This window comes from Rhincodon typus, chromosome 24, assembly GCF_021869965.1.
Source record: "Rhincodon typus isolate 14 chromosome 24, sRhiTyp1.1, whole genome shotgun sequence".
In the NCBI taxonomy this organism is placed as follows: domain Eukaryota; kingdom Metazoa; phylum Chordata; class Chondrichthyes; order Orectolobiformes; family Rhincodontidae; genus Rhincodon; species Rhincodon typus.
The window spans coordinates 41,101,394-41,129,061 of record NC_063355.1 but is presented as its reverse complement, the minus strand read 5'-3'; the positions used below and the strand labels follow the sequence as shown (position 1 = coordinate 41,129,061).

Here is a 27,668-nt window from a genome sequence, read left to right as displayed (position 1 = left end):
ATACCAAGCTATGATGCATCTGGACAGGATGCTTTCTATGGTGCATCCATAACAATTGCTAAGAGTTATTGTGGTCATGCTGACTTTCCCTTAGCCTTTTGAGGAAGTAGAGGCATGGGTTTGCTTTCTTGATTATAGCTATTTTTCAAAAATTTAATTGTAGTCTTAGACTGCAAAAACAGACCCTTCGGTCCACCTCATCCATGTCAAACAAATTTGCTAAACTGATCTGGTCCCATTTGCCAGCATTTGGCCCATATCACTTGAAATTCTTCCTAGTCATGTACCCATCCTAATGCCTTTCAAATGTTGTGATTGTACCCCCCTCCTCCAAACCCTGTGGCAGCTTGTTCCACACATGCACGACACTTTGTATGAAAAGTTTGCTGCATAGGTCCCTTTTTAAATCTTTCCTCTCTCACCTTTAAACTTATGCCCTCTAGTTTTGCACTCCCCTACCTAGGAAAAAGACCTTGGCTATTCACCCTATCCATACTCCTCATGATTTTATAAATCTCTATATCGTCACCCCTCAGCCTCTGACGCTCCAGGGGAAAAAGCCCCCACTTATTCAGCCTCTCCCTACAGCTCAACCCCTTCAATCCCGGCAATGTTCTTGTAAATCTTTTCTGAACCCTTGCAAGTTTAACAACATCTTTCCTTTAGCAGGGGATCTAGAATTCTTGAATTGTGGGCAATATTGGGCAAATTTCTCTCCCTCGTTGCCAATGAGTAAGGTGGTTGCCCTTTTTGAAGTGTGAAATCTTTGCTGTCAAGGCACCTATAAAATGCTGTTTGATGGGGATTTCTAGGAGTCTGACCCAGCCACAATGAAGGTGGGGCAAAATTTGGCCAAATCAACAAGGTTGGAGTGAATTTGGGGGTTAGTTCTCCCAAACACCAGCCACTTTCACTGATCAAACTGTCTACAGAACTGATCTTATCAAGGCTCTATGTAACCTATGGTTAACCTTCCTAATTATTCACTGTTTCTGTTTCTTTGGCAATCCATAACATGAACTCCAAAATTCATGTGCTTTGAGGGTGATGCAGACTGTTTGGGAGATGACGTACTTGCCAGTATGTCCAGAGTTGAGGATCCTTGCTCACATGGTTAGCTCAGCTGAGTTTCTGGCCAATCACAATTCTTAGGAATATTGATGTGAATTTCCTATGATAATGCCATTAAATGGTGAACAGCAATGATGAAAGCATCTTTGGTATTTGTCATTGCCTACCTTTTGTATGGCATTTTTTATTGTTTTGTTAATTGCTACTTATCAATTCTGGATGTTGTTCAGTTTTTTTTCTGCAAATTGGCATGGGCTCCCTTTATTGCCTCAGGGAATTTGAATGGAGCCAAAGACCATACAATGATATTTGCCTGTCTGATTACTTTATTTCAGTGATGTTGGTGTTGAGTATTTTCTTATAAGATTAAAATAATTTTCAGGTGGTTCGTTTCAAATGCTCCAGGCTTCAGAATGGAAACCTTTTAAATCATAGTTGTAGCCTTTTGCATTTGTATCATATTCCAAACATTTCCTCCTCCCTTTTTTATCTGTAACAGCAGTTAGTTACCTGTCTTTGTAGTAATTATCTCCTCCCAACTCTGTATTGAATGAATCCAATTACTGCCTAATTTTCTGAAGTTCAAAATCCATCGTTACTTCCAAAATTCAGTTCGAGCTAATTCTTTTACAGTTCGCATCAATGGCATCCAATAAGATGAAATTGTTACTTAAGTTATCAACTGAAGGTGATTTTTAAAACAACGAAATTTTGTAGGGTGCTGCTGTGTGGAGGAAAGAAAACTCAATTTCTCAACAGCTTGCATTCCTGTGCAGTGTCATTGATGAGCAGTCTGGAAAAGTCAGGTCTTCAAAATTACATTCTATAACTTGTCTCACCTCCCATTCAGAATGCCTGGTAGAAAATAAATCCATTCTGGAAAGTCCTGTGTTCTTACTCCCAGTTGCCTTTAAAATGCAGTGTGGCTTGTCATGTAATGAGACAGACTTTTAATTTTACTCATTTTTAACTTTTTTGTGGGTGTCCTGTGTTTCAGGTCATTTATTGCTCATTCCTAATTACTAAACCTGAACAGGCTTGTCAGACCATTTCAGAGGGCAGAGAGTCACCCTATTGCTAATAGTCTGGAATCACATGCAAGCCAACCAGATGAGGATGGCAGATTCCTTCCCAAAAAGTCAACCAGATGTTTTTTAATGATATCATTAACAGTTTCACAATCACAGTTGCTGAGATGAACTTTCAATTTCATAATTAATTGAATTCAAATTCCACGAGTTGTCTTGGTGAGACTTGAACCCCTGCTCCCAGACTGTTGGCCTGGGTCTCTGGATTACTAGTCCAGTGGCATTATTATTGTGCCATTATCCTCTGTTCTTGCAGGTGGAAATAATAACGTGCCTAAAAGAGGTCCATGTGACAGTCTTGACTAAAGTTTACAGTTCGGAGATATTGACAGTCTTAGCTGAGTTGTCTGAGGGTAAAGGAGAAATAACCATTTTGTTTGGTATCCATTGCCTGTCACTTGTCTCAGTTGGTCGATGAGCAGATAATTTGTCCATGTTAGCCTGTCATCGACATCTTGCTGAATAGAACGTCCTGAGGGTCTGATTTGGAAGGAGAATATTGGGGAGGGAATTTTTCAGTTTCACATGTCCTTAATTTTTAAAATAAAACTTGCAACCCCATAGCTTCTATCAGCATTAAATGGCATCTAGTAACAATTCTTTCAAAATAGTTTGATAACGTGCCACGCAGGAGGCTGCTGTGTAAGATAAAGGCCCACGGTGGTAGAGACAAGGTGCTAGCATGAATAGAAGATTGGCTGTCTGGCAGAAAGCAGAGAGTGGGGATAAATGGGTCTTTCTCGGGATGGCAGCCGGTGAAGAGTGGTGTTCCGCAAACGTTGGTGCTGGGACCACAACTCTTCACTTTGTACGTTAATGATCTAGATGAAGGAACTGTGGGCATTTGCAGACAATACAAAGACAGGTGGAGGGACAGGTAGTATTGAGGAGGTGGCGAGGCTGTAGAAGGACTTGGACAGGTTAGGAGAGTGGGCAAAGAAGTGGCAGATGGAGTACAACATGGGAAAGAGTGAGGTCGTGCACTTTGGTAAGAAGAACAAAAGCATGGATTATTTTCTAAATGGGGAGAAAATTCAGAAGTCTGAAGTGCAAAGAGACTTGGGAGTTCTAGTCCAGGATTCTCTCAAGATAAACTTGCAGGTTGAGTCAGTAGTCAGGAAGGCAAATGCAATGTTGGCATTTATTTTGAGAGGACTTGAATATAGAAGCAGAGATGTACTCCTGAGGCTTTATAAGGCTCTGGTCAGGCCACATTTGGAGTATTGTGTGCAGTTTTGGGCCCCATATCTCAGGAAGGACGTACTGGCCCTGGAGCGGGTTCAGAGGAGGTTCACGAGAATGGTCCCAGGAATGGAAAGCTTGACATGTGGAGGAATGTTTGAGGACTCGGACTATATTCATTGGAGTTTAGAAAGATGAGGGGGGGATCTAATTGAAACTTTCAAAATACTGAATGGCCTGGACAAAGTGGATGTTGGGAAGATGCTTCCATTGGTCGGAGAGACTAGGACCTGAGAGCACAGCCTTAGAGTAAAGGGAAGACCTTTTAGAACAGAGATAAGGAGAAACCTCTTCAGCCAGAGAGTGGTGAATCTATGGAATTCACTGACATAGAAGGTTGTGGAGGCCAGGTCATTGAGTCCATGTAAGACTGAGATAGATTGGTCCTTGATTATCAAGGGGATTAAGGGTTACGGGGAGAAAGCAGGAGAATGGAGCTGAGGAACTTATCAGCCATGATTGAATGGCGGAGCAGACTCGATGGGCTGAATGGCCTAATTTCTGCTCCTATATCTTATGGTCTTATGATTCTAACTGCTTTCAGTATAGAAAGGCCATTTGTTGTCATAGAGCCTGCAGCAGCAACTGAAGATTTGGAGTTAAATCATGCTTGATTATTGTCTTCTGCCACTGACCAGGGCTTTCAGAAGTTCTTGTAATATAAAAAGCTGAAATCAATGAAAGAAATATTCTGAGAGCTATGCCAATGATTCTTTGTTTTGCTATTTGAAACAGCTTTCATACTGCAATAGCAACTTTTCTTCTCATGCAGCTAAATTTACAAGATAAGCAGTGCTGGAGAACTGGGGTTATTGATACTGTCATGGCAACTACTGTTTAATGTGAAGCGAATGTGAGAATTTAGAAACTTTTTAGCTCTGCCTTATGATGCAATCTTAACTGTGGTGGGTAGCAGTAAGAAAATGCATTGCAGTTCACACATTTTGACAGATTTTTGACATTAAGGTTTTTCTATTCATGGAGTCCAGCTGTGGGCTGTTTATTATGATTAACTGCTAATTCCGCATTTTCATTATTTCTTCCAACTGGAAATATTTGGTGTAGTTGTACCTATAAAGTTGGTCACAACTCCATATTTCAGCATTGTGGTGTGTATTCACACAATTCATTTAATTGCTGTATTTGCTTTTAATGGAGCATGACAGACCTGTCTAAAGCAATAATGAGATGAGTATCTTAGTTATTACTTTCTATAATTTAATGTCTGGCCATTGACTCTCTACAGAAGTTGAGACAGAAGTATGCTGACCCAAAATTTAGTGTTTTAACATTATAGTCATTCTTGCAATACATTAAAATAGTGCTAAATTTCAGCTTCCACCCTATTAAAATATTGTTAGACATTGAGCTTGATTATGCACAGAATGTTCATGTAGATGAGTCTGTGACTTCTGAGTGGACAAGTGTCTGCAAATAGAAAACTCAGTAGATGAAAATGCACAAAACATATTTTGATAACTACATTTTCTGAAAGACGGAAAAAATCCTTTCTTCATACGATTCCTGCTGATTTCACTTAATTCGTGAAAACTGTCTGTACGCAGTATTATCTGCTCTTCCATATTAATGCAACAGCTGCATCATTTCACAAAATATGTTGATTTTCTGTTTATCTGAGAAATTGTTGAGACATTTGACAACTGTGTAATATTCTTGGCTAAAAGCAAATCTGAAATCCTGTTGCTTTCTTGGGGTTTTTTGACAGCCTTAATGCTAAAAATAAAAGTTAAAGCTTTACCAAGAAATTCACAGTAGGAGCAAATCAGCAGTTTTGAAACAAAGCTGCAATTCCCTTAAACTGGCCGCCTTGATGCATGATTTTGCAACTTTTGATCATTTTGTGAATTTGGTATCACAATGAGACTAAATCGAAGTCCTGTCCACCCACACACACATGGAAGATACCACTGTACTCTTGCAAGGCAAACAGAGAAGTTTGCCCTATATCTTGGACCGATGCTTATACTTCACCCAACTTCACTAAAAAGACCAGGTAATTGTTGACTTTCTTTGAGGGCTTTGTAGGTGCAAATTGGTCGCTAATGTCCTTGAAAATAAAACAGGATACACACTTCAAAATGTACTCAATGGGTTGTGAAGTGCTTGTGATATCTTGAGGCCATAGATTTACAGAGACGTTAGTTTGTACATGTTTAGGAACAAAACATTATAATTTCTGCCCTGCTACCATGAATATATTTGCAACAGCATAAGTGATACTGATTGCTCCAAAACTGTTTCAAACCAAACAATATTTTTTAGCAAGTCTCTATGTGTAACCTTTAACAGACACTATGATATGTTTCCTGGACTTGTCTTGGCAGCCTTTTGGCTTGTGAGACTATGATTTAAAACAAAAACAGAGCTATCTTGGTAGTCAACTCTATTAAACATCATTTAGTATGGCTTATCACCATACATGAAGGAGCCCTTTGGGTATTTGGCTGTTGATTGCCAATAAATATGGCTGAGTCAGCACATATATCATTAACTCAGTAATGAACGGTCATTGATGGAATTACCATATTCCAGGATCTTTTGAGTCAGCAACCTTTGCTCTCCTAGAGATCTGAGAGACAGCGAAGGTGAACTTTGTTCAGTCTTTTCTCCTGACTAGCATATATTGCCTAGAGGAGTGTGCAAGGGATCTAGGCTTGCTGAACATGTAGTTTGCTTACTCAGTGAGGTTTCTGTTGTTCCACATCTTCCTCAGCTTGGTTATAACAGCTGCGGCCTTCGCAGTGAACTTTTGATTTCAGCACCAAGTGACAAATTGCTAATGATTGAGAACAGCTTTGTGATGTTATCAACAGCCCCTATTGTCACGATATCAGTACTACAGAGGGTGTCTACTTATGTACCTGAACTGACGGAAAACTGGTCTACCAGAGATCCAAGACACAAGAACACTACATTCTCATCAGAGCTTTTGTATGCAAATAGAGCCGCACTAGCATTCCATACCAAGAAACATTCAACAGCAGATGGAGAGACTCAATTCTGCAGAGTTTGTTTTGATTGTCACCATCAGAAAGAAATATAATTATCAAGGTTTAGGATATTGCCATACTGCCATGAAGCAGCATTGACAATGTGACGCTGAACATTGGTAATAAGTACACATCCGAGTTCCACAAATGCCAGCAATCTGTCACTTAATGCTGAAATCAACATGTTTACTGGTGTATAGGCTGGTCCTACGTGAGATTCTTGTTGAGCATGGCACCGTTATAATACAATGAACAGGATGCAGCTCTGATTTATCTGAAAGTTTATTTTTCTGTGCGAGTGCTTTTTCATTTTTACATTGTTTTCAATCCTGAAACTATGGTAAACTTTCCTGCCACTGCAACTGCAGGGGCCATACTCGCTGCACGTGCAATTACAGTGCTTATAATTTCACTGCCAGTGGTGCCACAGGTAACAATGTGCATCAGAGAAGACTACATTAAAATTAGTTTAATTTCAAAGACCAGATTTGTTTAAAACTTCGATATCTATTTCAGGTAGAAGTTTTGTTTATTGAAATGTTCACATCTTGTGTATAGCAGCAAGTGGGACTGTGAGGACAGTATCCAACAGTATGAGCAAATGGACGATGAGCTTTGAACAGACAATGGGCGAACTATGATGTCAGCAGCACTGTGCAAGTGCCTGTAGACAGAATACCAACTTCCTGTTTGTGTAGTAGTAGGGGATAGTGAACTTTTTTTGGGGGGGCACGCAGTGGAGACGGGATATCTGCTACTGCATTTAACTAATACTGAGCACCATGTGAATTGACAGCATATAATAGCCAATTATATTCTGATGTTAAAGCCACAGACTAATTACTTCCTGTAATTATTTTTTCAGAACTTATTCAGTAGCTAATGTAAACTTTGGGATTCCATGTTAACATCACAAACAATTCAACTCTGTGTACCGTAACAGTTTTATCTGACAAGGCAAGCAGGAAACTGTTACCAGAAATCAACGTTTTGCAGATAAAGGTTTACTTTAGTTTACATTGCGCTTTTTATCAAGACAGCAGTAACTCCAATATTAAACATTTTAATGTAGGAAATGCACCAACATACTTCAGAAAACAGGGATAGATGGAAAACAATGCAGAAGTTGACTGAAGCAATGTGCTTGCTAGCAGAAGAGTGATAAGGATCATCTCAACAACATCTGGGAACAAAGACTACTAAACTGTTTTTCCAGTTTTTCCTCTGTCCATTACCCATTTTACCCTTTCTGCTGTGTGTAGCTAGGAGTTTTTAAGTGGGTTAGAGTTTTGATTATGATATGCTGACAGTTTATAACTGCTTACTTGTAGCTAGCATCTAATTGTTCTTAGTAGTGATTGTTATTCAGATGTGGAGGAGCTGGTGTTGGACTGAGGTGGACAAGGCCAGAAATCTCTCAACGCCAGGTTATAGTCCAACAGGTTTATTTGAAAATACAAGCTTTTGGAGTCTTACTCCTTCAAGTGTTAGTGAGAGAGGTAGTACCAGACACAGATTATATAAAAAGGGTAGAAACTTGATGTCTGTGTCAACATGTGCATCTCTCTCTCTCTCTCTCTCTCTCTCTCTTTCTCTCTCTCTCTCTCTCTCTCTCTCTCTCTCTCTCTCTCTCTCTCTCTCTCGTGTCTCCTTTTTTTCTACTTTTTTTTCTCTATCTCTCCCTTTTCTCTCTCTCTCTTTTCTCCTTCCCTAACCCTCCACCCACAAGCGCACACATGAATCTATGGGATGAATTTGTATTTGCAGATACATTCTATTTTGTCCAAAAAGCACACAATTTATAGACAGTCAATGTGGCGTTTTATAAATTCCTACTTTTAGAAGTAATACCAGTCTGACTCCAAACCAAAACACAAGCAGATTCTAAACAAGGCCTCTCACCTAACGTACATTGTCTGACCTAAAATGTCACCTCTTTTTTACACTGATAAAACCTTTAGTTGTCTCAGGACAGTGACTTCGAAGGAATTCAGGGATTTACATATGCATATTAATCAACTGAAACCTTCTAACTGATTAAAGATTTAACAGCATCTTAGGTTTGTTTAGAACCTCCTCGTCAGTGGTGTGACCCTTTGATCTGGGTTTGATGTGGATTACTGATATCTTAACGTCTAAGATATGATTTGGAAGAAATGACTTCAAGCAAAGTAATAAAATGGTATTTGTTCATGTTTAGATTTACCCTGCTGCTCTTTGGCAGTTCAAGACAGGGTATTTAAGGTTAAAGAATGCAGCTACATGAACTCTTCTCAGGCGGCTTTTACAAGCGCATTTTGGACAGGCTTCAAAACTATCAGAAATTTAAGTCCTTGTTGAAAGTGTTTGGCAAGCATTGAGCAAAGATTAACATCAATGATTATTCCAGCTGCTATCCTTCCCAAGTACTTGTTCATCCTCATATTGGGTCTGGATGTAAAGAGGAGAATGGTTGTCATTGAAGTACCCACTAATTATGTTTGTATTCTTCTTAAACTCATTCAACTGTCATTTGCTGATTATTGAGGTTGAGGAATAACTATGATCCTGTCAAGTTCAATCTGCAGTGTCGGTAGTCTTGTTTCACTTAACAGTATGTAGTTAGTGGCACCATGAGCCTGATAAATGTTAGGTGGCATATGACACTGAATATCTTATCTTGGAAAGACCACCTAGAGCTTTGCATTATTAGCAAGCCTAGTAAACTTAATGAAATCAAAATGCTGTGGATGCTGGAAATCTGAAACAAATACAGAAGCAATTTAGGTCTGCCAGCATTTGTGGAGGGAGACAACTCTGACCACCTTTTGTCATCTGCTCACATTTTGCACATTGAGAGTTTTATGGATATATAGTGCTGTGATATATAATGGATTGATGCGGAAAGTGGTATCATAGTGGTCACATGTCACTAAACCAGTAATCCATAGGGCCAATCCAGAGGGCCAAACCAATCCTCTGGAGACATGGATGTTGGTAGAGTATAAATTCAGTAAATAAATCTGGAATTGAAAGCTTAGTGGTGACCATGAAACAGTTGAAACCATAAAAACAGGCCAAGCAACATCAGAGGAGCAGGAAAGCTGATGTTTCGGGTCTGGACCCTTCTTCAGAAATTGAGAATTGAGAATTCAGCAATATGGTTGACTCTTTTTAATTTCTAATTTCCTCTGCAATAGCCTAGCAGGGTGCATAGTTGTGCCACGTGTGAATGCAAGATGAATATCAAGTTCAAGGAAGGTTTACATTTGGGCACTTTAACTTCTCCACTGGTCATGAGGAATAAAAGATTTAAAGCAACAAAGATTTCATCCTGGCAGTGAATAAGTAACAAATATTGTTAATTGGAGTCATCCTGCTTGATTTTGTAGGGATCTTCATAGAATCATACCATTTTACAGCACAGAATGGAACCTTTCAACAATTGTGTCTGTGTCAGTTCTCTAAAAGAGCAATGAACTTGGTTCCAATTCCCTGGCCTTTATTTGTAAAAGATTTTTTAGAACTTTTTTTCCAATATTTAACAGGCCCCTTTCTGGAAAAAAAGCTATTTTTGGTTAAACTTCTATGCATGTTTCTGGGAAGTCATTGCTCATCCAACTCGTCCACATTTTTGTGGTAAATTTCTTCTGAACTCTCATTTCATTCTTTTGGCAATGTTCTTAAATTTATGTTTAGTTTTACTAATACCAACGCTGAATTTGTTTTCCCCCTTTTACTTTAACAAAGCATCTTCATTTTAAATGCTTCTCAGATTTCCACGTGTTGTATTTTAATGGAAGCAACTGATTATGGATTTAGCAATGCATCCTTTCTGTTGTACTGTCTGTATTGTAACACAAGAATTCATGGGGGTTTTCAACTAGTATTTCCAGTTTGAAGGATTGGTTCATTAAAGCCCCAAAGTCTCTTTGATCCTCTGCTGCTTTTTACGTTTTCTCATGTTCTGCCTATTTTGTCTCATTTCTCCCCTTCGCAAAAGACTGAACAAATTTCATTCAACGTCCATCTGCCTGTTGTATTAGTTTGTCTATCCTTCTGAATTTATTCAAAGCCATCTCTACAATTAAATATTTGCTGAAGGAAATTAAGTGTTTACTTACAATATGCATGGCTGTGGAGAGAAGCAATTGTTCTAATACTTTTTGCTGAAGAAGAGCACGGTTACATTCATGTAGTTTTTAAAAAATTGCACTAATCACAACTTTTTGTCCTTCAAGGAACTTGAATCTGTGCTTTCCAGGTTATTCATTTTAACTTGTATTACAGCTTATTGAAACATACATTCTCCTTTACAGCTGATTTATACATTTTATGCTGGTTTGAATAATGTTAAATTGGTCAACTTCCAAACTTTTGAATACATAGCTCACAGTCAGCCTCACTGCTTTTCCCCCTCTGACTTGACTTTGCACTCTCGGGTGCATGTTTTCAGGACCCAAGTGCCTTTTCCACTGAATTTTGTTTCCTCTCTGGTTTGGCTTTTGTATCTATGAATTGCTGCAACTTCTCTTTCAGCCTTCGATCCTTTTTTTTTTACTGCATCCCATTCTTAAGGACTGAAGCAAAATACTCATTTGGTATTTCTGCTGTTCCTTCATGTAATTTGCTTTTACATCGTTAATTGAGACTGTTGTTTGCTCATTTACAAAATGCTTTGCTTTCTCCCTTTATCCCATCAGCTTTTCTACATATCATTTTGTTCTGTTCTAATATGTTTCTTCTTCATATTTTCTGTGTATCACTTAACTTTCTTCTGTCCTGAGAGCTCAATTTATTGTATAACACTTACCCCAAGTATCACATCAATTTATTCCGCTCTTCATCTAAGGAATGCCAGCTTAATTAACTTCATCTACCTAAATATTTTAAAACCAAGAATTTTCAGCACTCTGTCATGATGTAGGCTGAGCCACACATGATCACGGTACTTATTACACCCCATTCCCCAGTTGTAATTTTTACTTCCTGCTCATCAATTTTATTCACAATTTATTTTAAGCTTCATATGTAAAAGAAACTCAGACCTATATCTGTTTTCTTGCAGTGAAAACGATGGTGAATTATTGTATGAGAATTAAGTCTTTCATATCTTCTCAGGTTATGAGCTCCTCTACCAGCCTGAGGTGGTTCGACTCTATCTGTCCTTGCTCACAGAAAGTCGAAATTACAACACATTGGAGGCAGCAGCAGGTGCTCTACAGAACCTAAGTGCTGGGCAGTGGACGGTGAGTGCAGTAATAAAAATAAGGCTATAATTATTATTTACAGTTTTGAATGGAATTTTCCTATTAATGATAACACTTTCTACTTCACACTGCCTCAAACGGTTAACTCTTCTGTAGAGGCATCTAACTTGCATCAGTATTTTACTTGATAACGAGGATTTTCCAGTTGAAATTTCTGACTCGCCACAACAGTAGTTATGGGAATATTGTTTGTCACATGCACAAATTTTAGTTTTAAAAAATTAAAAGCCCTTCCATATATCTCTCAGGATAGGAATATTTGACAACACCTTCAAAGTACGTGACATCTACCACCTCGAAAGACTAGGACAGCAGGTACATGGGCACACCACCACTGCAAAATCCCCTCTCTAAGCCATCCTAACTTGGAATTATATAATCATTTCTTCTGTCACTGGGTCAGTATCTTGGAACTTTTTTCCTAAAATCACTGGGTGTCCCAACAGGCCAAAGACTACTGTAGCAGTCCCAGATGGCAGCTCAACATCATCTTCAAGGTATTTGGAGATGATAACAAAATACTGGCCTAAGCAACAACATGCACATCCCATGAAGAATTTTAAGACAACTTAAACATATGAACTTGGAGTAGGATTAGACATAATGGTAATGGCAGTGGATGAGTAATGCAACACCCTTGGTAAATGTTCTCAGGCTATGAGTTCAAGCCCCACAATGGCAGATGGTGAAACTGGATTTCAACAGAAATCTGGAATACAAAGGTAGCCCATGGCATCCATATTGTCTCTGTTTCAAAATCCCAGCTGGTTCACTCATCTCCTTTTGAGGAAGGAGATCTACTGTCTTTACCTGATCTGGTCTACGTGTGACTACAGTCTCGCAGCAAAGTGGTAGACTTTTAAATGCTCTCTGTGCAGTTACAGATGGATAATAAACATTGGGTTAGCTAGTGACGCCCACAATCCATGAACGTATGTGGTCTGCTCTGCCATTCCATATAATCATGGCTAATCTGATTATGACCTCAACCCTGGCTCTCCTTTGGTTGCCTTGTTAGTTAAGAATATATCTACTTCTGTCTTAAAAATGTTCAATGAGCCTGACTACACTGCTCTATTATGAAACGACTTCCAAGCACACCCAACCATCTTAAAAAAAAAATTGTTCTGTTTTTCTGTCTTAATTGGGCAATCCCTTGTTTTAAACTGGATCCTTTAGTTCTAGTCTCCTAAAAAGAGTGGCTTCTTTTAGCATCTATCCTGTCAATTTCTGTCCAGATCTTGTATGTCTGAGCTCATAAATTCACCTAAATGCAGAACAAATATAATGCAGAAATACATACTAGCAGTTCTCAAAAGGAATCCATTCCGTTTTATTTGCACATACAATTTCATGGGTCTGACCTTTTAAGTGGTGCCCTGATTTCTGTAATATCTGACACAGTTAATGCTCAAATCAGTGTCATAGGGACACCATGGAGAAAAACTGCCCAACTCTTGTTTAAAAAAAAAAGTAAAACAACAAACTAACTGAACTTATCTAAACCTGTGCAATGAAGTAACAGCATTCAGAAGTTCAGTTTCTTATGTCAAATTATGTGGCTTGATATGTTAGATTACAAACAGTAACATTAAAAGAACCTGCCTTTTGAGATCTACAGTGTCTTGGTTATTAAATGTGCCATCCAATTTGATACTGCACTGTCAAAAATGAAGCTGGTCCCAAACTTGGTCCATTGAATTCAGCTAGGGTAATGGTAGGTGACCAACATTTGGTTTTGGGGCTGATGGGTTACCTGTCAGTGTTGCTTCTCGGTGATGACAAAATCAAAATAGGACTCAACTCTGACAACCCACAAGATCAAGGGGTTTTGAGATGTGCACTGTTAGCCTACAGGGAAAGTAAAATAGCTGAAAGTGAGAGTAGGGAAAAGAAGGATACCATTGGCAAATGCATTGCACCCCAAATTAACTTCTTATCGTTAAGATAGGAGAATGTAATAACTATAATGAAGAAAACTTTGAGATCTTTGCATGTGGTAAAGATCCATTATTTCTAACCAAAATCAAAATAATAGTCACAATGTATCTGGGAATCTGAACAGGCTAACAGTGGCTAATGTCTGAAACAATGTTGATCAAGAAGGCTTTCTTTTAGATAAGAAGTGAAGAGTAGCCCTGAGGAAATGGTGGATGTGGGCACAATTACAACGTTTAAAAGACATTTGGATAAGTACATGAAAAGGAAATGTTTGGAGGGGTATGGGCCAGAAGCAGGCTGGTGGCACTAGTTTAGTTTGGGACTATGTTCGGTATGGACTGGTTGAACTGAAAGGTTGTATCCACGTTGTATGACTCTGACTCATGAGCTGTTAGAGCTGTGCATCTTTCATTGGGATGTTGTAGCTCTGCAAAGCCAGGGAACCTGAAGAGTTCCAAGAAGCAGCCTATGTTCATTCTCACAAGTTCCCTGTGAAACTCTTGCCAGGGTTTCAGGGACTCCATAAAACACTTCCTATTACAGCTAACTTGTGCTGTAAAACGGAGCCATGAATTTTTGGCTTCTAAACAAATTGTGACTTGTTCGCAACCAAGTGCTTTTATTATACAGCTGCTGAGCCCATTCTGGAGATGTTGTTTGCATGCTTGCCTGCTTTAAGAAGCAGTCACTTGTAGGAGCTTTTGTGGGTTTGTAGGGGATTGGTGGGTCCAGCAATAACCATTGGAAGACAAGTTGATTTGTGTAGTTATTGTTTCAAAAGTAATTTTTAGTCCTAGGCAGTTTAAGTGGTCGTTCTATTCATTTGAAAGCAAAATGTGATTTATCATGGAGTGGTAAGGAATATAACTTATACATGTATGCAAATGTGGAAACCTTTAGTTCAGGCTTTCTTTAGGCTGTACTGACAATTACTGAAAATTTTGAGATGTGCTGTTTAAATTTCCACTTGATAAGTCAATTGTTTCAGAAAATTGAGTTTCATTAAAAATCAAAGTTTTACAATGAGTTGAAATTTAGCAAATGCTGGCGCTTTGAATTTTTTTTAAAAAGCACATGAGGTCAGCAATATCTGATATAAAGCAATGTTGTGAAAGCTCAGCCAAAGTATGAGGGATAAATAAATCTGATGTTGGAGTGATTGATAAGGTGCGAAATTGATGTACACTGTTGAAGCAGGTGCTGCTGGGTGAGGTCTCTAGTATTTTTAATTAAGAGCTTTGTTTTTAAGGTTTCCATTTTTAAAATGGCAAGAGATAGTTTGGTCTTCAAGTTCTCAACCGATTCTTGGTGAATTCCTCATTTATGGGCAGAGATTTTATGTAACTATTTCTTGCTGATCTTTGAGTTTTTACAGTCAGTAAATGATCAATTAGCCACTTAGTTTCATTTTCATACTTTTCACTTGGAGAATTCATACTCGTCAAGAGAGAATTCAGTTTCTCTAATTTACAAAATTACTTCCTAGTTTCTAGGTGAATCTAGTTTGCACTGATGAGTTTGAATTTGGTAATTTTACTTGTTATTGCAGTGGTCCAATTACATTCGTTCAACTGTGCGGAAAGAAAAAGGCCTCCCGATCTTGGTAGAGTTGCTAAGATCAGATTCTGATAAAGTCGTGCGAGCTGTGGCAATCGCATTACGAAATCTTTCTGTGGATGGACGCAATAAGGATCTCATTGGTTAAGTATAGAAGATAAATGTAATATTTGTTGTAAAAGTTGTAATCTTGGTTTGAGTTGCCCAATGGCTACTGATGTAAAGAAACAACAGTTTCCCGCCTAGAAGACACTTTTTGAAATTTGTAGTCTTAAACTGTTATTTGAACTTGGTCTTTGAAACTCAGTTTTGTCTATTTTTATTTCATCTAATGAATGGACTGAATTGTCATGAAGGACTGAAACTCATGGCAGAAGAAAACTACCATATTATGTCCTGTCCAAGGGAACTATCCCTCATTTGATGATAAGATAATATGATCAGTCGTTTTGGAAAGTTCTTAGTACATTCTGTCACTCCTCCAACTGAGGGGGACAGCAGGAAGAAACCATAGAATCAGCTGAGGATGAGCTGACAAGTCAGTTGATTGCAGATTTCTGTAAGGTTTCTAATGCCATCAAGGAGAGAGTCTATATTTCTTTGATTTTCCTCAGAACTATGAAGCTCCATGCTACATGGTGACCAAGTTAGAGTGATCAAAATGTTTTCTCCCTCGCCCTTCTCTCATCCTTCCCCAAATAAATCTGAATTTGAGGTTCTTAGTTTGGGGGTTTAAGTAGCTGGAATTCAACTTCTTGACTTTGGTTTTTGAAAGTGGGGAGAATTAGTGAAGATTTTAATTGAGTACCTGTCTAACACAATTCCTTTTCATTTATTTGAATGAACCGCCAGCACTTGAGGAGCAAAAGTAATTCATTTTCTATGGGTTTCACAATTTGTAATGTCTTCAACTGTGCTATTACAAAGCTACTTGGGATCTGTTACATTTCCCTAAAGTGGATTTAGGTTTATTGAAGATAAATTCCAAATGAATTTGGTTAGCATACAAGGTTCTGAAGAAAGGGCAACCTGGTAGCTTTAGCATCAGATATCAGACTTCAAGCCACTTTAGGGTTCTGCCTGATAAAGGCCTTAACCTAAGAGGAGATGTCCCTTATCTCGATATGCATTGTTGTATATTTTTCATTACCCACACCAAACTTGTTTTACCCTCTTGGAAGTATAAATCTGGTTATGCTCAATTTCCTTGAGACTTCATGGACCAACTGTGAACCCATCCTACTAAACTTGAAAATAAAGAACTTTTGTACCCTTAAGAGATTATCCTCTGACAATAGAATTTTCATTGAGATCAACTCTATAATGTAAATAAGGATACAGTGACAGCAAAAACTTCTCTTAAGAGAGGGGCCATCTCCTTTCTCTGACATCATAGATATTCAAGTCAAAGTTCAATAACTTAGTTGTGATCCCCAAGTTGTGGGAAAAAAACCTATGCCCGCTGGTTCAGAGTAACATTGGCGTAGGAACAGACTAGAAAGGAGTGGAGACGGGTGAGAAATTTTAGACTTGCATACCTTCAAAAATATGATCAACACTCTTGAAAATTACTACTTAATATTAAAAGAAAATATTTCCCATACAGAAAGTTCTGAAGGTTTTCAGTTATGTCTATTAAAATGGTACATTTAAGACATAGTTAGTAGGAGTATTAAGAGTTGAAACAGAACAAATTGTAATTGTCTTCAGTTAAATGTATAGATGAATTCGAAAATTTCTGCTTTGGATAAACTGCAGATTGTGAAATCTGATTTTGTGAACTTAGAACATTAAAAACCCATTTAAGTTCACAGCTGAATTTTCACGAGTTCAACAAACAAAATTGTGTTGTCAATCTCCACAAAGCCTTTAAAGCTAGAGTTTAAAGGTGATGTGTCAGTAGAAAGTAACAATGCAGAATAAGGATGCATTTATCACCAGCTGCCAAAGGATACTTGATGATAAGTATTTGCCTGCAATAAGTTGTTGCCTCAATTTTATTAAAAATGAAATTCATTCAATTCTGGCTTGTCATGCTTGCAAAATATATTCAGTAAATGGATTTTCATGGTTGTATTTTCTGCCTCCATGTCTCTTGCAGGTAATTATGCTATGCACGATCTGGTAAGTAATCTAACAGGTGGTCAACAAAGACCTGCCAAGAACCTTGAAGAAGACACAATTGTTGCAATACTCAACACTATCCATGAAATTGTTACTGACAGTTCATCAAATGCCAGATCCTTGATTCAAGCACAGGGCATTGAGAAGCTTGTGGCAATCAACAAATCCAGGTAAACTAAATGAAGTTTATAAATTGGGTGGAACTTCCAAGATGTTTTGAGAAATTGAAGTACAAATAGTCTCTGAATTGTCCTTGTCACTTCTTGGTGTTGAGTTATGTGCTTTACTGACTGCAGTTACTGAACCAAGATTTTATTTTGATGCAAAGGTGTACAACTTGATGTTCTAAAGACTACTTTTATTTTGTGGACTGTGGATTAAACTAGGAGAAGATACTGCTTTAAGTGAAGGAAACTGTGCAATGTTTGCAGTTTAAAAAACAATGACTGGACCACCTTGTGAGTTCTTTTTACAACATTGCTTTATTTGAGCAGTGAGAATTCCTGACAAAATGGCACCGCCTTTCTGCTCAGATCTGTTTTGCCCAGAGACAATCTTTTGATTGGCTGCTAAGCAGGTGGCTATAGTCTTGTGTATGGACGAGTCCAGCAGAAACATCCAGCCTGTGAAGAGAAAGTCTCTGTCTCTGTTTCCACCTCTCTCTGTCTCTCTCTCTCTCTCTCTCTCTCTCTCTGTCTGTGTCTCTGTTTCCACCTCTCTGTCTCTCTCTCTCTCCCTGCTCCCCCCACCTCCCTTCACCCCCATTTGTGTGGAGAGTAAAAGAAAATTCCTGAATTGCTAGCTATTCACCCTCCCATTTCTCTAAGTTGCCTTCTCTGCAAATCCTCTATTGGAAGGAGCAAGGGCAAATCATCCTCAGAGCCACTAAAAGGTTGAATCCTCCGCTAGTCAGTGAGAGACTCTGGATTGGTATATGCACAACCTCGTGTTATGAGCAAAGTTGAAAGGAACAGGAAAGCAAAGCTCATCAGCAGTACCTCTAGCAAGTGACCTCTGCACTTGCCAAGGCATACAATGTCTGTGCACCTTCACTGAAGAATTAATGACTCCTAATCAAATTTTACGACTCTTAACCAGAAGGAAAAGGATTTCCAGCATTCCACTGCAATCTGATGCTCGGACCGCTTTTCACCCCTACAATATCTAAAGTATCTAAACTTTATCCTCGAGCGCTAAGTGCTGCTCTTTCTGTCTGAACTGAAGTTTTTTTTTTTGGTAATGTGGCAAGACCGATGTAATTTAAGACTTTTCAACACTAAGTTTATGTATAATACAATTTGATAATGTTAAGCTTTACTATGTACACTAGTGTGCTAACAAGATCAAGTCAAAGTATGACTCTTAGAGTAGCACTGCTTATATAAGGGGCTGGTCAGCTTGTTTGCAATAGAGTGCTGCCAACAGTGTGGGTTCAATTCCCACACCGCTGAGGTTACCTTGAAGATCCCATCTTCTGAACCTCACCCCTTGCCTGAAGCTGGTGAGTCTCAGGATAAACAGCTGGTCGTTGTGACTCTCTAATGAAGGCAGCCGTATTGACCCCTAGTATGGCAACTTTACTTACTGTTTACATGACTGACCAATCAATGCTAACTCTCAGGATGTTTATAGTCAGAGATTCAGAGAACATGATGATTTTGATTGTAGGGAGGTAGCTATACTTGTTTATGGCGACAGTGTTTCAACTAAACAAAATTGAATCCCTTTGCTTCTGAGCATTAAGGTTTTATCCAGGTTGACCCATATAACTCAATTGTCAGCTGCTAAAGTATAAAGTGCCTCTCGGATTTAAGGGAGTTCTTTGAGACATACAGATGGGGATTAAAATAATGGTCAAGCTAGTAAACGTATACAGGAACATTTTTGTCAGTAAAGCAAAGGCAACAAGTTCAGCATTTGTCTTTGCACTGAATCTGTCTTAAAAATACTTCGATGCTTATGCTAGTTTTTAACTATGCTGATTTGAATTTAACATTGTAGCCAGTCAGTAAGAGAGATGAAGGCTGCTGCTCATGTCTTGCAAACAGTTTGGAGTTATAAGGAGTTGAGAAATGCATTGCATAAAGATGGCTGGAACAAGTCCCATTTTCAGGTAAGAGTCCCATTTAGAATAGAAAGTAACTGAAGAATCAACTCCAAGATTTTGGGGGTTTAGCTGTGCAAAATTTTACAAGGTCAGCAGGTTTATGTTGTATTGTTAGTATTTGACACCAGTTGTTGACTTAGACCGTCAGTTCGTTAAAAACTAGCGTCTTCAAGACAGGATTATGCAATATTTTTTCAGTTTAGTTAGCTACTTGCACTACAGGTAAGGCACCATTTTGATTTGTCTGCATGGGAGTGTTACAAGCTCAGCATAAGTGTAGCTGACATTTGAGCTTTCTGAACTGACTGGAACAAACAGGAGACATTACATTTGACACTTGCCATGTTCATAGATATTGATTTATATAAATTACATAGTCCACTTTGTTTCAAGAAACTATTTGACTGGTTTAAATGAAGTTTCTAAGATTGAATGTCAAAAATATCTGAGAAAAACATTGTATTAGATTTTATGGAAGTGCAAGCCTCAACTCACTTTTTTGCTGTTGCCTTATGGACTCTGATTTCCTGAGGGACGGCATTTTGTTTTAATAAATATACTTTCTAATACGTGTTTGTAGTGTGTTCCTATTTCTTGCACTTCCATTGTTTGTCCCACTTCTAGATGTCAAGTGCCTCACTCGGCTCATCTTGTATAAGAAAGCATTGCTCCAGGGCTTGAGTACGTAATTTAGGTTTGTTCTTTGATTCAGTACAGCAGCTGAGACAATAAACGGAGTCTCTAGGTGGATGTAAAACAACCTGTGGCATGTTTCGAGTAAATCTTCATATTTCCTATGTTCTGATCTGTATTTTTCATTTTATTGTTGCTCTGGATCAATCACAATACTTGAAGTCACCGGGCAGAGTTATTCTGGAAAAGTTTGATTACTAGGGCCTGATGTATCATTGCAATATCAATTGAAACCCTTTGAATTTCTATACTCACCTGCTCTGCTTTAGCCAGCATTAGTCGAGAGTCCTATCAAGGACGAAACAATTTTCTCTCTTTCATTTATAAGCAATCAAAAATGAGAGAAATTAATTAGTGTTCAGCCAATTACCATTTTATTATCAATGAGAGCCCCAGAAAGTAACAGTAATAATTGAAGGGCTGCATGGTCACTTTCAACCACAAGGAATACTCAAAAGGTGCAGGAGAACCTTTTAATTATAGATTTCCATGGAACTTCTGTTTGTTGTAGGAAGTTGATGGTTTGTGCCAATGCCAGTAGGCAGAGCTCCACAAAATGCTACAGTGTCACGTAAAAGTAATTTTATGACTGTTTCAGAAGTCTGTGATGCCTTAACAAATAAACTCTATATGTCGTTTAGCCGTAAAGATGCGCAAAATCTCAATTTTCAAATTCACATCTGCCAAATTGGAGGTCCAGCTTCTATAATTGGTTTTAGTACCTTATATTTTAGTGAAGTTTGAACAGATACTGATTCCTTTTGACAATCACAGATCGATGATCGCTGCTGGTAAGTGTTTGATTAAAGCAGAGTTGAATGTGGCTACAATGTTCTGCAGCCAAATCAACTGCTGTCCCACATTTGAGACTTGCACAGAAGAATGTTGTCCTGGGTGAGGCATTCAAGTGTGGTTGGCAGTTATGAAACTGTTTGTGAAATAATCTCCAAGAAAATGTACAGAAAAATGTAAACAAAACTTCTGTGTCTGTTTGAGTAGAACTTAATTTCTTAAACTTTTTTTTAAACAATATGTAGCCTAATGTGACTACACTTCCCAAAGGATCCAAGAGTGGTGGCAAAGCAATTGGCTATGATGACAGCACTCTCCCATTAATTGAAAGAGGCCAGAAAGATGGTGAGTGTTGGTCATTTAAATTACATCTGTCTTCTGTCTCCAGTTTGTGTGCTGATAATATACCTGGCCTGCAGCACTAAAAACTATCTTCAATTTTGGAAATCACAACACATTTGATGATGGACATTATTTAAAATGTTGGCCATTTTTATATAATATTTCCATAGTTTTTTGTTACAAGTAGCATTATCTTCCTATACTATGTGCCAGTTATCTCTTTGATGCTCTGAAACAGTCTGATTTTTCATCCTCCTCTCCTTCCTGTTAAAATACTAGAGCTTCGGCTCTCTGTGTTCCAGGTTGAGAATATTTGGGATTTTAGTGTGTTACAACTGTTTTTGAGTTGTGAGGGTGTCTGCCTTGCTAAGAATTACATCAATGAGCTCATCATAACATAGAATCATAGAGTCCCAACAGCTTGGAAGCAGTCCATTCAGCCCATTGAATCCACATCAACTCTGCAAAGAGCATCCCACCCAGACTTGCCGCCCCCGCCCACCTCGGCCCCCACCTCATCCCCGCAATCCCTGCATCTGTCATGGCCAATCCACCTAACTTGCATGTCTTTGGACTGTGGGAAGAAACCGCAGCACCCGAAGGAAACCCACACAAACACTGGGAGAATGTGCATACTCCACACAGACTGTCGACTGAGGGTGGAATTGAACCCTTGCTGTGAGGGAGCAGTGCCCCACATCACCTGCCAGTCTTCAGGTCAGGTCAGGTCTTACGCAGATTTGAGAAAGGAAATGCACGTAGTACAGACAGAAATGAAGACGCAGCATTGCTGCTCCTGTTGTAAACCCCATACCCATTCAGGTCAAATGAAGAAAGCCTTGTTCAGTTTGTTTTAATAAACTGATTTAATTTGAATTACAAGATGTGTGCCATCGGACCAAACAATTAAATTGTTTTAAGTTGAAATATTGTGCTTCAAAACAAAAAATTTGAGCTTTCCCCATCACCTCCATTGAGGGAGCTTCCAGGCAACAGGTTCTTAAGTTCAGGCCAATGCTGCTCTGTAACCCACAACTGGGCACTTGGCAAAAGTGACCTGGATTACATTTTTGCCAGTTGTTGTTCCCTTTGGCATTTCTTCATCTGGCTAACGAGGAGGTTTGCAGCCGTGGGCCTGTGACCTAGTGATCTATTGTTCTGAGAAACAGAGCTTTATCTTAACTTTTTCTGTATGTTGATTATTATTAAGCATTGCTTTTCAGTTATGTGTTGTCAGCTTTAAGTTTTTACTTCAAGAGTAAAAGCAATACGTGAAACGTACCACCTTCGTAAAATAAATATCATCTTCAAGACGGTAACTTGGATTTCTCATATAATGATCTGGAATGCACTGGCCAACACAGGGCTCTGATAAAGGAGCAAGGAATGGGACCAGTCCGAAAGCTCTCTGAAAGAATAGACACTGACACAATGGGTCAAATTGGTCCTTTTGTACTGTAATGGTTTCTGAAATCATATCAAGTACTGTTTATTTGTTTGTGCATATTGTTATATGTTTGCCATTTAAAATTTCAGTGTTTGAGTATGTTCGTCCATGTTATTGTTCATGCAGTGAACATTCATTTTGTGTGCTCACCACAATTTCAGCTGGTTCATCTTGACTGCGATTTTGACATGCTTCTAAAATCACCAGCTGAACAAAGTGAAACTGGAAAATTGACCAACTGTTCGCATATCTGTACCGTTCATTGATCGCAAAGAGGTGATCAGACTGCTTTACAGGATGATGAACATTTAGCAAGTAGACACAGGCAAACGAAGGAGAAAACGGTGGTGTGATTTTTTTTTTAACGGAAAGAGATATTTCAAGAATTTTGCTTTCACTTGTTGCATATGCAGTTGTCTGCCAGGTGCTAAATACTTGTGAGGGGATAATAATATTCGAACTATTGGATTCTCAGGATTTCAAAAAATGCCCTGCAGTGCTCAAAGGGTTTGACGTTAAATCCTGGAAGCTTTTAGTAGCTTGCAGTTAACAAGTTCAGCTTGTGTATACTCAGAACCTCATGGTAAATTTTATTTTTAGGTAACAAATGGTCTGGTGAAATGATTCCCATGGAGCAGTTTGTCCCAGGTAAGTACTGCTTTGAATTCCTTTTGCTTGTGTTCATGACTTCTGCTTACTATTATAGCCAATCCTCAGTGCTTTGAGAGGAGAAAATTATCCTGCAGTATTTTGTTCCATTTAAAATTCATATCACTTGAATTAATAGCTAGGTTTGTTTTCAAAAGGAATAACATGGTAACTATTTCAGTTCGATTTTGGACTTCTTTTGGGTTTGCAGTCATCTACTGAGGATTCTTTTGGGATTTGATTTTTATTCCCCAGTTGTGTTGTAATATAGGTACTTGAAATAACCACAAACGAATGCTTTAAACAATTCAGCTGCTGCCCCTAGTCGTTAAAATCTGGTATTACACTAAGCAAAAAATAACAAAATGGAAAATTACTGACAGTTCAAAATCTGAAGCAAAAAAGAACTGGAAATGCTGGAAATCTCCAAGATCAGGCAGCATTTGTGAAGAGAAATATAGTTAATGTAGGTTGATGACATTTCAAGTTCTCAAGCAACCTGTGTTCTATTTAAATAGGAGATAGTAGGAACTGCAGATGCTGGAATCCGAGACAACAAGGTGCAGAGCTGGATGAACACCGCAGGCCAAGCAGCATCATAGGAGCAGAAAGGCTGACGTTTCGGGCCTAGGCCCTTCATCAGAAATGGGGGAGGGGAAGGGGGTTCTGAAATAAATAGGGAGAGAGGGGGAGGCGGATAGAAGATGGGCCTCCTGCAGTGCCACAACGATGCCACCAGAAGGTTGCAGAAACAGCAACTCATATTCCCTTGGGAACCCTGCAGCCCAATGGTATCAATGTGGATTTCACAAGCTTCAAAACTCCCCCCCCTCCCCCTACCGCGTCCCAAAACCAGCCCTGCTCGTCCCCGCCTCCCTAACCTGTTCTTCCTCCCACCTATCCCCTCCTCCCACCTCAAGCCGCACCCCTATCTCCTACCTACTAACCTCATCCCACCCCCTTGACCTGTCCGTCCTCCCTGGACTGACCTATCCCCTCCCTAACTCCCCACCTACACTCACCTTTACTGGCTCCGTCCCCGCCTCTTTGACCTGTCTGTTTCCTTTCCACCTATCTTCTCCTCTATCCCTCTTCTATCCGCCTCCCCCTCTCTCCCTATTTATTTCAGAACCCCCTTCCCCTCCCCCTTTTCTGATGAAGGGTCTAGGCCCGAAACGTCAGCCTTTCTGCTCCTATGATGCTGCTTGGCCTGCTGTGTTCATCCAGCTCTGCACCTTGTTGTCTCTTCTATTTAAATAGCAAGTTTATTAAAGTCAAAAGTAACTAATATCTAGCCTTGGTTGCAAAGTAGTAATTTAGTGCTATTTCAAGTTGATTTTGATGTATGTTTTGCAAGGTGCTGAAATCTTCAGGTTTTACTGATCTCTACACAAGGCACTTTTATTCTACTCACCTTGGATGTTTTAGATAATGAGGACTTTTGATACCCTACACCAGATTTAAGTTAACATGTCTAGAAACCCTTCCTATGCCTCATTTTCTCTCCTGCTCCAAGACTTGGTTTGAATGACTATTTCTTTTTCACATTTGTTTGTAGATTAGGTTGGTGCATGTTGGCTTTGACTACTTGTGAATTATTTTTCTGTTTATCTCATCCTCAGAAATTGAAATGTGCTGTGTGATATTAGTCTTGTACTTCAAAATCATTCATGGAAATGCATTTTGAGATGCATGCCTTTGTTCTTGAATTATGTATTTGTTACCACAGATACTTACTCTACCTTGGATCAGAGAGAGAAAGAGCGCAAGTGTAAGACTATGGATGTTTCTGGAGATGCTTTTGAGCAGCAACCTTTGCGGGTAGGCTATGTTGTGGTCATTTATAGTTTTCTCAAGAAGCCTAAAGCAGATCTTGTTTGATTCCTGAATCCAGTTCTGGATAGAACTATTAAAACAAACAATCTTAAGTAGCTAGTATCCTGGCACACGTGTGATGATTGGTTGTCGTGTGTGATAGACCTGTTCATAATCGCATGTCAGTTGCTGCTGTATGTAGCTATTTTGAAGAGATTAATGACTTTCAAGCTTATTACCTCACTGATAATCTCTAGTTAAATGCTTTATGTGCTTTCTTACCTTCTTACAAAATTCTTGTCCTGGAAATGCTCCTGTCGTGTTTGATTTGTCGGCTATGTGCACGAATGTTAATGCTACCCTGAATTGAAAGGGTGCTTCATTGTGTTTGTGAATGTTGCATGAACTGTTCTGAATTTTCCAGAAATATAAGGCCACAAAAATATGTTTTAACAAAAAGATTTTTTCGAAGAAATTCCCCTTGAGAAAAGTATTCATTTTGCTGCCCTGATCATGTCATAGTGCATTGACATCTCAGATGTAGAGTGTAGGATGGTAGATTCAGTTTCATGAGGCCGTAGGAAGTGAATGGACTGTGCTGATATAACTAAATAATATTTCACCGAAGTGTAAGCACCATTTAATGAGACAAAAAGAGAAGGGTAATTTGCAAGTTTTGTGACGAGAACAATGGGCACATAGTGCATTACGGTAATGCTGAGGAAAAAATAATTTTTGATACTGGTGAATGGCCCTATACAATAATACTTAATGTGTAATTTTTCTATTTATGGATTGAGTTTTTTTGACATGACCTTCATGGATCCTTTTATACAATGACTTGAATTAGATTCCATTACCAAATTATCCATGTAGCTGACTCAAATTCAACTTGACGTGACCCCATGAAACACTTTTTTTAAAAAAAAAACCCAAAGGACACCAAGTTAGCATTTCAAGTAGATGAGTATTTTGAACTCTATAATATCCTAATCACTTCTTGGCTTTACAAAGAATAAGTGGAACAAAAAAGTTAAAATAAAGAAGGGAGACTTTATCAGAACACTTTTTCAACAATGTGCTGTTTTATGAGCTTTAATTAAATGCCAAGATGTTTTGTGAAGTGGAGCAGATGTTCCCATTATTTTCTGTTAAATACTTATTTGTTTCAAACCAAATCTCCAAAGATTTATAGCTTCATATAATTCATGCTCTAATACAGTGAATCAATGAGTGAAGTTGCATTTTCTGTTCAGCCAATTTCCTCGTCAAACTGTAGATGCTTGACAAGGTTTGCAAAATAATTCAATTCAATCACGTTCTGGGCAGATTTTCAGTAGCCCTTTACATGTCTGGCGAAGCAAATTAACTTGGTTCAAAATATGTTTTCAGTGCACCCAAATTTAAATGCACGCATTCCATATTAGTGTTAAAAATAACTCCTAAAGATATTTTTGTGGTCTTGGTCTTGAGCTGTCCAGTATAGTTAATTGCTTTTATGTTAAACTAACTTGCCTTTATCTATACCTGTTTTATACCAGCTCTCTTGCTATTAACCCTTTCCCTGTTGCTACAGAATGATTCAAATAAGAAAAACATTAACAGGATTAGTAGGGCCTCAGTGAATCTTGTGGATGCTAATGACACAAAACCTCAACCTGTTGACTCCTGGGTCTAAACGTTTGCATGGTAGGTGTCTTTGAGTTCCAATCACCTAATTAATCTATTGCAAAATGGCCTCCAATCACATTGAAGTAAAATCATTAACCATGTAACTTTTGGTTTTGAAGTCTCATTGATTAGTGTTTGCACAGCAGTTGCTTCCTGGAATTGAAAGGATGTAAATACAATCTGTTAAATCTTTAAGGAGCCTTGCTATTTTATACAAGTTTTAAAGTACTACATTTTCTAATAAATACATGATGGAGTTTAGACTCTTCGATTCTTTTGTAAGCTAGTTACAACTTTCCTCTTGAGTTAACCCAATATTTATTATATCAATGTATATCTGGAGTCTAAAACTGCTCTGTGCTGTTTGTGTATAAAACCCTCAACTTAAACTGTCACCCTATGGCATAGTGGTTGTGTCCCCCCCGGACCAAGTGGCCTGGTTCAAGTTCCACCTACTCCACAAGTCTGTAATAACATCTCTGAACAGAATGATTGGAAAAATCTGAGTTGTCACTCTGCCCAATAGTACCTGAAGGTTTGGAGCAAACTACAATCTCATGGCACAAGTGATGACAAGCAGTGAAGTTGCTCCTTCATCAGATGTAGCCAAAGAAAATAGACTGATCGTTTATGTGAATGTTGTTTGTGGGACATTTCTATGGGAGAATGGCTGCTGCATCAAGATATGTTGACATGGTAACTCACTGTAGGGAATCAGATCAATATGCTCTCCTTGAAAGGCAGAATAGACTAGAGGGCCTGCATGATCTATTCCTGAGTCTTAGAAATTGAATGCTTTTGTTTGCGTTAAAAATTGCACTTTATCTATTTTGATGTAAAATCACTGACCAAGGCTAACATTTCTTCCCA

General features: G+C 38.6%; 1 protein-coding gene across 1 annotated transcript in view; it reads left to right on the top strand.

The window, feature by feature from the left end:
- arvcfb (ARVCF delta catenin family member b) overlaps nucleotides 1-27,668 on the top strand; it is a 302,822-nt gene that overhangs the window by 268,556 nt on the left and 6,598 nt on the right. Inside the window, exons 12-19 of the mRNA XM_048611754.1 lie at nucleotides 11,513-11,640; nucleotides 15,152-15,302; nucleotides 17,261-17,453; nucleotides 19,285-19,396; nucleotides 21,121-21,220; nucleotides 23,265-23,312; nucleotides 25,042-25,133; nucleotides 26,704-26,816. Of these exons, the coding sequence (XP_048467711.1) occupies nucleotides 11,513-11,640; nucleotides 15,152-15,302; nucleotides 17,261-17,453; nucleotides 19,285-19,396; nucleotides 21,121-21,220; nucleotides 23,265-23,312; nucleotides 25,042-25,133; nucleotides 26,704-26,805 (926 nt within the window). The 3' untranslated portion in view covers nucleotides 26,806-26,816. The remainder of the gene's footprint in view (nucleotides 1-11,512; nucleotides 11,641-15,151; nucleotides 15,303-17,260; nucleotides 17,454-19,284; nucleotides 19,397-21,120; nucleotides 21,221-23,264; nucleotides 23,313-25,041; nucleotides 25,134-26,703; nucleotides 26,817-27,668) is intronic.